At 39.3% G+C, this 10,688-nt stretch overlaps 1 protein-coding gene across 7 annotated transcripts in view; it reads left to right on the top strand.

Annotated features, from left to right (window-relative positions):
• CIT (citron rho-interacting serine/threonine kinase) overlaps window positions 1-10,688 on the top strand; it is a 72,339-nt gene that overhangs the window by 2,243 nt on the left and 59,408 nt on the right. For all 7 annotated transcript variants that reach the window (XM_027881921.1, XM_027881924.1, XM_027881919.1 and 4 more), the window contains exons 4-9: window positions 1,100-1,275; window positions 2,619-2,720; window positions 2,923-3,065; window positions 3,963-4,056; window positions 5,400-5,603; window positions 6,146-6,299. In XM_027881921.1, coding sequence (XP_027737722.1) covers window positions 1,100-1,275; window positions 2,619-2,720; window positions 2,923-3,065; window positions 3,963-4,056; window positions 5,400-5,603; window positions 6,146-6,299 — 873 coding nt within the window. The remainder of the gene's footprint in view (window positions 1-1,099; window positions 1,276-2,618; window positions 2,721-2,922; window positions 3,066-3,962; window positions 4,057-5,399; window positions 5,604-6,145; window positions 6,300-10,688) is intronic.

Genomic DNA, 10,688 nt, shown 5'->3' with positions numbered 1-10,688 from the left:
AAAGGGGATCTTGGCAGTCTTAGTGAAGCTTTGTTCAGGTCCAAGATCAAATGCAAGTGGCTTTTGAAGTGCTGTGACTCGAATGTGCATCCTCCTTAGTCTGTGCTATATTTATATCTGAGGAGGCACTTTCTTGGAAAGTGAGCACTGGGTACAGCAAAGCTCCAAGCGCACACAGTGGAAGGATGTCAGAAGTTGAGAGCAGGATAGTGACTAAAGGGATGAGAAAAAAGAAATTCAAGGAAGGAACTTAATAATCTTTGACTCTTTCATGTTTTGGATTCCTTGTGTCATCCGAGTTTTGAATGTGCAACTTGTAAATAGTATTTTTGTGCTTCAAAGATATAATTTCCAAAGGAGTAAATATTTTACTGATAATGTGCTCGGATTCCTTTTGGGGAAGAGAGAAAAAGTTCATCAAATTTTCTGTTAAGACATAACAGAAAGCCCTTTAATAAGAAATAACATGTCATGGCCTCTGTAACAGCTCCATCCAATGGTTTCAAGATATTATTGTTGGACAGTAATTTTCTGTTGATCTGAAGAATTTTTCAAACGGTCTCCCGTGAGTGATTGAGTGTCACCCTGCATGCTGGCCAGTGGAAAACCTGAGCTGCACATCTGCAGTAAATGCCTGTGGCTGGTTGTTAGACAATAGAGTAGTGCCTCCCTCAGGCAGAGGAGCAAACCCTGCCCCTGGACTCCAGTAATGCCCTCGTGTTTGGGGAATACACTTTGTGCTGGTGAAGGGTGACTGGAAAGGAATTAGAAACCAAAGAGGCTCTCAGGCTCTGATGTTATGAATGGGACAGAATTATGGTTGCTATGGGAACTGTCTTAGCATTTCCTGAGTCCTTTGTATGTACCATATTTCAGACTTAACTCTGCATCCATACATTCTTTTTCTAGTTCTTATGCATACTGTTATTTTTAAGAAGCATATTCTGGAAAGATTTAACATTTCTTGAGAATCTGGAACTAAATGTCTTTTTTTAATTTTTTTAAAATTTAATTTAGTTTTATTGCCCAGTTTTGATGCTGTCTTTTTTTTATGAAATGCCAGTTGGCCAATGTAAAAATAAGTATTTTATTTTTATAGATGCAGAGGCTATAGCTGAACTAAAGGAACTGCAACCCAGTGTGAAGGATTTTGAAGTGAAGAGTGTGGTTGGCTGTGGTCACTTTGCAGAGGTCAAAGTAGTAAGAGAGAAAGTTACTGGTGATATTTATGCTATGAAGGTGATGAGCAAGGAGACCTTGCTGGCACAGGAGCACGTACGTATGTTTTTGTTATTACAGGAGGAGGATAAATTGCAATTTGTTAAACACTTCCTTTTTGTCATTACTATTAGAATAAAGTGAAAAAATGTATCTTGGGAAGGTTCATCCTACATTTCAGTAAAGCAATAAACCTTTGTGTTTTTCCTGTGTTTAAAAGCCATTGTTATAGTCCATGGACCTGTTGGCTGAGGTGCCATCCTCAGATGCTAAAACATGTCCTTCTTGGAGAGCTTGACATCCATTGTAGGACAAGAAAAAACAGATGAAGAAAACACTGAATCAGTGTTGATCTGCCTGATGAGATGGCTCGAATTTTCAGGCAATCTATTCATTAAGGGTTTTTTTATTTTAAGGAGCGACGTAGAATGTCAGGAGTGGGTGTGAAGGCAAACTGGTGATTGGATTTTTATGGAGAGCCTCTCACTCGCTTGAGAAATGCATTACTTTTAAACTTAAAAAAGGGATAATAGAGGTTTTTATCAGAGTTTGGTGAGAAACAGAAGTTAATGTTTTGCTGACTTGAGGTGACAAGTAGGACAGAGACACTCCACGAAAGACCTCTTGAATTTATCCAGCAATCTCTGCGTTAGTTGGTCCCCGTACACAGTGCAGTCAGGTTGCTCCTGAGATTCCTCACCGTTTTTTGTAGCTACTAGAAATGAAGTTAAACTAAAATTGTTCTTTCTTTTGCATAGAATAACAAGGAAGCAAAGTATAATACTATCCTCATATGGCATTTGCTCATTCTTGTTCATTGTGGGTCAGTGAAAGTAGGGAATGTCCGTCTAAAGAAATCTGCTGTATTCTGTAATAAAATTAATTTTTTGTTGTCTGGCTGAACATCTGAACAAATAAATAGTTGCTAGAGGATGATTTCATCAAAACCTTGTATTTTAATGCCTTACAAAGAGTGTATTACTGAATTGGCTGTAAGATGCTACCCCATAATTGGTCCAGCTTCTTTCCTGCTTGTCTGATTCTTTTGAGATGAGTTTTATTTTATTGGAGCCAGTCCAGATGAGGTCAACCAGGATTGCACTCCAGACTGGTGGATGCTCCAACAGATTGAAAGGGAAGCTGGCCTTTGCTGCAGGGACTATTCAGCTGAAAGCAGGCTAGACAACAGAAGGTGGGAGGGGAACAGAAAACAAAAGGAAGTAAAGTTAAATTACTTTTTTAAAGGCGGATATCACAAGGAAATAGCACTTAATAATTTCTGTGTCATTTTTTTGTGACTTGTGCCTTTGGCGCAGACTCCAAGTTTTCTAAAACTAGGGGATTCTAATGTATTCTAACTCCCTCTCATCAGGATATAACTGAACACTTTTTTTTGGTAGGTGTCATTTTTTGAGGAAGAACGCAGCATATTAGCTCAGAGCACCAGTCCATGGATTCCACAGTTACAATATGCATTTCAAGACAAGAAAAATCTCTACTTGGTAATGCCTACTCTTAGTTTTTCTCCTCTGTTGCACACTACTGCTGTTGTTATATTAAAGGACAATGTGATGATTGGAACATGCTCGTTTTCTGTAAATTTTCCTGCACTACCTGCCACTATTTGATATGTGTAGTATGGAGGAGTTGCACGGCATATCTTTTGTGTCTATGAAATATGTGTTCTTTTAAAATGTGATGTAGGTTATGGAGTATGAGCCTGGAGGGGACTTGCTGTCACTCCTAAACCGCTATGAGGACCAGCTGGATGAGAATATGGTGCAGTTTTATCTTGCAGAGCTGGTCTTGGCCATTCACAGTGTCCATCAGATGGGTTATGTGCACAGGTAGGTGAATTTGCTTTGCAGAGCACAGAAATGTTTCATCAGTATCTTTCCAGAAAGGGTGTTCTGGAGTGATGTGTTCTTGTGTGATTTCTTTATATTCTGTCCTCTTTCAGGACAGTATTTCACAGGCTGTATTGGAAGACAAAATTAGAAAATTAATCAGACTCCCAACTATAATTGTAGCTGAAGGCATTAACTTTGATGTAAAGTTCGGCCTAATATCAAGAAAGGATTGTTACATGCATTTTTCTGGAGGCTCAGTAGAAAGCACCCTTAATGTTACACTATAAAAAATTTAAATCTTTTCCAGAGATTGCTGCTTTTGGCACCAACTAGTGTGGGAAATTAGTGTAATTGTTAAAAATTGTTGTGTGCTGACTGGCGAACGGGGCAGTGTAGAATGTTGGAGTAGTTAAATATCACAGAATTTTCTCTCCAGGCTTGGAGGCTGATGTGTGCATTTTCAAATCATATTGGTATTTAATAAATTTATTCCATTCTGAGGATGTGGAAATGGTAGGAAGTATTTTATGTTCCAGGAGGTGCAGTGGCTGCACTTGGAGCACAGGCTGTGGCTTCCCAATGTCACTGCCTGAATTTGGGAGATGAGCAGAATAAGTTGCAAGGGAATTTGGGAAGAAAGCTGCCTAATACTTTACTGTAACTCAGTTACAATGTGGTCAGGGTGCAAAACCACCTTCTCTTTCCATCTTCTATCAATAATTATTGACCTTCCATGAAATAAGGGGGAACTAATACCTCCTATTTGGTTGGAAACAGAAGAGCAGTGGGAAATAAGGCTCCCACTTGAAAGTGAGCACAGGGATATCCTGTTATCTGGGTGGGATAGTAGGGAATAGCATGGAAAGGTACTGATGGCTTTCTTCTTGCTTCCAGAGATATCAAACCAGAGAATGTTCTGATTGACCGAACAGGACACATTAAACTGGTGGACTTCGGGTCAGCCGCCAAGATGACAGTAAACAAAACGGTAATAATGTGGATTTAAACTTTGTCTGCGCCTTGTTTGGACAATCCAGTCAAAAGGGGAAAACTAACTTGGTATTTGTTCCTGGATTGTGCCTTACTCTTCTGCCTCTCTTGTCCAGTGTGGAATCTGCTCTCAGTCATATTTTTGCATTTATGAAAGGCTTTTCAAACACGAGCTCGAGTATCTTTTGCAGCCCTCAGTAGATGTATATTGGCTTGTTAAATACACAGTATTTACACACAAGTAAGGTTTAGGCAAGACTGCTTACTCATGGTGCTGTACTGTGATACAAAATCATGCTTTTAGGGGTTCTTCCAGCTGCTCAATGCTGTGTTTAAAGAGGACATGGGTTTATAATTGTTTATAATTGGGAGGAAAATCGTGTCTGTTGTAACTAAGCTGGCATAGCTCTGGAGGCCGGGGATCTCTTGATTAAAATGAGTCACATTCGTGTTCTGGGCTGCACTCATCAGAAAGCTCCACATTCAAATCTGAATCGGTGGAGTTTTTTATAAGTTCCTTGTAAGTTTTGTAACTGCATACAACTTCCAGTGAAAATTTAAAATTAAAATATATCGAAGTGAGAACAAGAAGTTCTGCACCAGATTCCGGTCTTGTTTTACAGTTTTTCTTTCTTCATGGCATTTGCTTTTTGATGTGATTCGTGCTATTCTCTTTTCCCTATTCTTGCATTTTCAGTGCTTTCTGCATTGCATTTTCCTTCAAGTGTTTTCTTCCCATTACCTTTTCAGTCACCCTCAGGTTTTTGTGTCAGCCTGCCTGTTCTCTTTCATTCTTTGTGCCACTCAGCGCAGAAATGATTGCACTTTTGACTCCTGAGTTACCTTTTCTAAGCAGTCCAGAAGTTCAGATACTAGTACTTTGCTGATCATGAACACAAGGTATAAAGGTAGGGGTGACAGAGGAATGAGGGCAGGGAATATTTACGTCTAAATTTGCCTGGTTTTGAAATTTCAGCTACGAAATCCCTGTTAATGCTTGAAGCAGTAGAGCTAGACTGTATTTTCTGCTTAAAACATCCCCTTAGTAATCCTGTGCTTTTTGGAATGCAGCTTTTCTACTTTAGGAGTTTGTACTTTCTAATAACAGTTGGCTGTGATGATTTGACTCTTTTTATTCCAAATAGCTTGCTTTGTTTGTTTATCAGCAGTGTCCTTAACGTTGCACTTGTTTGCCAAACAGCCTCGCTTAAAATGACTTGCTTAAAATTCACTCGGAGGGCTGAAAATTATGCCTCATTAAAAAAAAAAAAAAAAAGAAAGAAACAAGATGAAAATGAACAGAAAATGCTGTAATTTCACTTGGTGTGTCTTTGCTTCCAGGTGAATGCCAGGCTACCTGTTGGCACACCTGACTACATGGCACCAGAAATGCTGACGGGGCTGAGTGGGGATGGCAAAGCCTCTTACGGTCCAGAGTGTGACTGGTGGTCGCTCGGAGTCATTGCCTATGAAATGATTTATGGAAGGACTCCCTTCACCGAGGGGACTTCAGCAAAAACTTTCAATAACATCATGAACTTCCAGGTAGAGAGAACTCCTTCCCTGTCCTCGAGTGAAAAGGCTGTAACTAAAGGTTGTTTTCACGGTTGAGGAAAGAAGCTTGTGGACATCTCTTACTTTATCACGTTCATAAAATGCTTGGAATATATGTTTTATACTGTATTCACATGTCTCTGTAGTGTAGATATCAAATTATTTTTTGTAACAGGTGTCATCATCCCTGGTTCAGAAAAATCTAAGCCACAAACCCTTGGAAGTTTGGGAGAATTTTCTGGGAAAGTGTCTTGTTTTACTCTTTCATTTGTGTGTGCCATTGGCCATTGCTCAGCATAAGATGGTGACCTGGGGATCCCACTGGCCTGGGTGGGAATGGTTGTTCCTGTGTTCTTATCTTTACTGCAGTAAATGCATATAAAAGCCTATTTGGATAAAAAGCACCATGCTTTTATTTGTGTGCTATAAATATTCCTCCTTTGTGCCTGACATATCTCAGAATAATGAAACTTAATCTTACTGTTCTGAGCCTGTTTTCCTACTGAGCAGAAATCCATTTCTTTGTAATGCAGAGATTTCTGAAGTTCCCAGAGGATGTGAAAGTTAGCAGTGAATTTCTCGACCTGATCCAGAGCCTGCTTTGTGGGCAGAAGGAAAGGCTGGGTTATGAGGGTCTCTGCTGCCACCCGTTTTTTACTAAAATTGACTGGAATAATATCCGTAACTGTAAGTAGAAAAAACCCTGGATTTATGAAGAATTTCTGATTCTTTGGTTAATGGGAAAATTTGTACAATGTGAGTATTTGTGTGTTTGATTTGAATTATTCATTATGGAACAGGGCTGTGTCCTGGTGCAGGTGTTTATAACAAAACAGCTCATTTTGGTTTTTGAATAGGCTGTGTTAACATCTCAGGTGAAAAGTGTAAGGTGAGATGAGTTTAATAAAACTCCATATGAATTTCTGATGCAATTGCCATATTACTGCAGGCACTAGACTGGAAAATCAAAATGGTCCTTTCCATGTCCTTTCTCAGATTAAAATGCATCAGTAGGTTCATTCAGGTTTCTACCACCTCAGTTTGTTTAATTTGGGCTTCATCTCGGTTTTTTTGTTGTATCTTCAGCTTTCTCTTTCATTGCTTGTGAACCAACTTCACTCAAGGTTGGTTTATTTTTTGTAGTTGCAGTGTGTCCATGGCCACAGGGCCATTGCAGTTTTTCCTCAAAGTCACTGGGGGTAATATATCACTGTTTTTTTTTGGTCAAAAATCTGTTTATTCAACTGGGAGTAGAATAAAACCACCGAGGCAGATAATTTTCTGTGCAGAAAACTATTTGTAATACCGTGTAAACAATGGAATTTGGTATTTGGAAGTACTGAGGCTGCAGCTCCATGGCAAAAGCAAATATTTCACAGATCATCAATGATCTCTGTATGGGCACCTGACCTGTGTTGGACAGTATTTGAAATTATTTGGACTGTAAGAAAATCTGGGCAAACAATATGCCTGCCTTATATTTTTTATCAAATATGCTGTAAGGGAATGACTGTGTTCCATTTTCCATGATAAATTGCTAAGCCCAGTGGTTCTACTTTTGATAACTATCTCAGCACTTCAGCTGTCAGCTCCACAGACTGTTTGCACACTTTTCTGTTGATTCATTAATTTTGAACTCGTGGAGTTGCTGTTCTGTTAAATTCCATTGTTTCTGCCCTTTGAGAGCCATTGAGCCTCCAGCTCTTTTCATCATTTTAGCATCCATTTCCCAGCTCACTCTGCCTTCTTTCCCCAGAGCCCTGCCTAAGCCACCAGTTTCTGAAATTTTTCTATAGCATTTATATTGTATTATCTCAGATCTGGGAACAAAAAGGTGCCACGTGAGCAGATGTTCTGGTGTTTCCTTAGCAGTTGCCTGTCCAGGATTCACACATCTGCACGAGTTAATTGAGCATTTTCGCCACTTCATGTGGCAGTGGTGATGCTGATGGGCGAGCTGGTAGGCAGCCCTGCTGTCATTATAATGTTGAAATAATCATTTGGGATTTAAAAAAATAAAAATCCCATTTCTGCCTGCAGCTGGCCAGTGGATTGAATCACTCCCTGTAATATCCGGACCTGCCCACTGTGACGATTGATGCAGTTTTGACCCCTGACTTGGTTGTTGTGCCTCATCATCCACAAACCCCCACTGTAACTGGCACAAAACACAGCAGTCTTCTTGCTGGAAGCAGCAGATTCAATGCATCACCTCGTGCTTTGCTCTTGGCAGTGCCTCTCCTTATGCTGCTTTTTTGGGCCAGTGGTGCTGTCATTCTGTTCAAAACCTCTGTCAGCTTTGACCTGGGCTATCTGACACCTGAAGGTCTCTTTCTAATCTTGACCTCTGCTGATAGTGGTGTTTGACTGGAGCAATGGCAGCCTGAGAAGATTAATAGAACTTGTGAGTGTTGGAAGAGGTCTCAGGATTTAGGTTTCTATTAAAGAATCTCACTGCCTCAAGGTAATCCGGTCAAAGATTTGGGGGTTATGGAGTGTTGGATTTGGTGATCTCAAGGCCTTTGCCACCTGAAATGATTCTGTGATTCCATGGCTGTTAAACAAATTCTGTGTCACTACAGTCAGACTTTTCTTTAGTCTATAAGAGCAATGATGTAATTCCTATTTCAAACTGAGCAAGGTGGAGAAAAAATTGGTACCTTTGCCTTGCAGGTATTTAATTATCATGCAGAGAGCTCCAGGATAGCCATTCTTAATGCACTGATTTTGGTTAAGAATGTGTCATTAAGGGGTTTTTCAGTGTTGTATTTTGTTGTTATGGTAACTTATGAAACACTTGACTTTTTAGTAAACCACTTTCCAAAAGATTGTTGCCTCTAAAAAAACTCTCAACTTCCTTGGGTTCAGGTAAGGTGTGTCTGTAGAAGCAGCTCTTAAGTTACAGAAACAGGATCAGACCATTAAACCTGAGGTCAGTTTTAACTGAATTTGTCTCAGCAGGTAATTTTCCCCTTCACTGGAGTATTACACTGAAACACACTTATGGATTTTGCTCTGTGTTCTGCTATTTAATGACTTCTAAAGCTTATTAAAAAAAAAAAAAAAGGCACCCCAAAACAGACACCACCACACTTCCTCTCACAAATAAAGCAACTCAAAACTTTCAAAAGTTTGTGTTGATTTACTTGACAGAATTTTCTGAAAATAGTTTGAAATTTGTTTACCTGGAATAAGCATATTTCTACCTGTGTTTCAGCTAAATGAGCAGCTATTGCACTGGAAAGTTGATAACAGAACTGTTTGAGTACTTAATAATTATCTAAAATCAGAGGTAGAGAACGGGGGGATGACATACTTGAGTTATCTTTTGTAATTTCAAATCCATCAACTGCGTCAGCTTTTTAATTTGGAACCAGCAAACTGCTTTGCTGAAGCCTAGCTGGGAGATGGGCAGAAGAGTTTTATTATTATCTAAGCAATACATATGTAGAGCATAAAAGACACTTTCATTATAAGAATTGCTTGGTAACTGCAGTCCAAGAGGTCTTGAAAATGGAATGGCGTGTTTGGACTTGCATGAGGAAACTCTATGTATGAGGAGGAAAGAATTAATGTCTCTTGCAAACAGAAGTTGTGAAAGTGTTGCAGACTCATTTTCAGGCTGTTTTCTGCTGTCGAACAAGCAGGAACCCAAATCTCTTTATTCATAAGCCCAAGGCATTTCCTTATCCTTCTGAACCCAAAGTTGTCATTCAGCATGTTAACAGTTAACCATTGTGGTGTTTCATGCTTGTCTTCAGAGAAATTTATTGCCTTGTTTCTTGGAGATCACTTTCATTTCAGCCTGAAGATACTTCTATTAACAGAAATGTAAGTGTTGGAGCCTTGTCTTGACAGAACAGTAGAGGTGTTAAGATAATATTGTATAGATTGGTTGCAACCAGTACAGTACCTTTTTTATAAGTGGTCGTAGAGAAAACATCCTTAAATTCCATCACTGGGATTTTCTATTTTTCTTCCCTAACACCTTCTCAAATAGGGCTGTTAGAGCCCCAGGAACAGTAATGCCTAACCTACTTAAAAAGGCTGTGTGGATGCTTTTCCTGGGGAAGCATTTATAGATCACCTTGTAGATCGAGAAAAGACACATTTTTATCCTTAAGAAACATTCTGTATTGCTTTTAAGTCTCATATTTCAGCTGAGTCTCTCGCTGTCCCAGGGGAAATGCAGTCTCTCTTTTCTCAATTTGCATGAAAATATTTTGAAATGATGGAAAGACCTGGTTAAGGCAATGTTCTCTGAACTAGTCATAAATACACACACTGGAGCAGAGTTCAAAAAATTATTTCCATTAGAGACACTTTATCTAATCTTAATGATAAACTGGTTAAAGTACTTGAGTGTGTGTGTGGTGCTTTTGGCTTTCTCTTTTTCTTTCCTTTTTTTTTTTTTTTTTTTTAAACTAAGCAACCTACAACACCCCCTTTTCCTCTGAAAGTCATCCTTTGGAACAGATGGAAGAGGGTTACATCCTTCCACAAGTGGGGAGGTATCTAGGCAAGCAATTGGCTTTTTTAAAACATGCAGTTCTCTACAAGATCCTTTAAATGGTAAACAGAACATGTGCCTTCGTCGTAAGATGTCGGAGACAGAAAGAGGGTTTTGCACCCGACCAGTTTGCAGGAGTAGAAACATCAGGTTTGGTGTCTTTTTGAGTAATAGTTTTGCCTCCCTTTTGAGGGAGCCTGAGAATAAGGGGAAATTTTTCGCCTTGTCAGAAGTGATGGCACCGTGTTCACACTGAGCTCTCAGGGGCTTCTCTTGACCTCTGCTAAAGGATTGTTCCCTGAAAGAAGCAACTGATAAGCACATCAGTGTATTTGCATTCACCAGTCTTCATCTTGTTGTGAAAGTACTGTAGTTGTGTGACATCTTTCTGATTTTAAGCAAGAAATAATAATTTAAATAGAGATTATGTCATCATGGGACCCACATGAAGCAATTTTGAGAACAAAATTACTTGTCTGTCAACTTGTTTTTACAAGACTAATCTGTTTATTCTGTGGGTATTTTGGACAGCTGACAAGGGACTCCTTAGTCTTGGTAATAAAAGA

Source organism: Empidonax traillii, unplaced genomic scaffold (assembly GCF_003031625.1).
Source record: "Empidonax traillii isolate 1590-97213 ecotype Southwest subspecies unplaced genomic scaffold, ASM303162v1 scaffold99:size1466351, whole genome shotgun sequence".
Classification (NCBI taxonomy): Eukaryota; Metazoa; Chordata; class Aves; order Passeriformes; family Tyrannidae; genus Empidonax; species Empidonax traillii.
The sequence above is the reverse complement of the archived record's forward strand: the minus strand, read 5'-3'. Positions and strand labels throughout refer to the sequence as shown.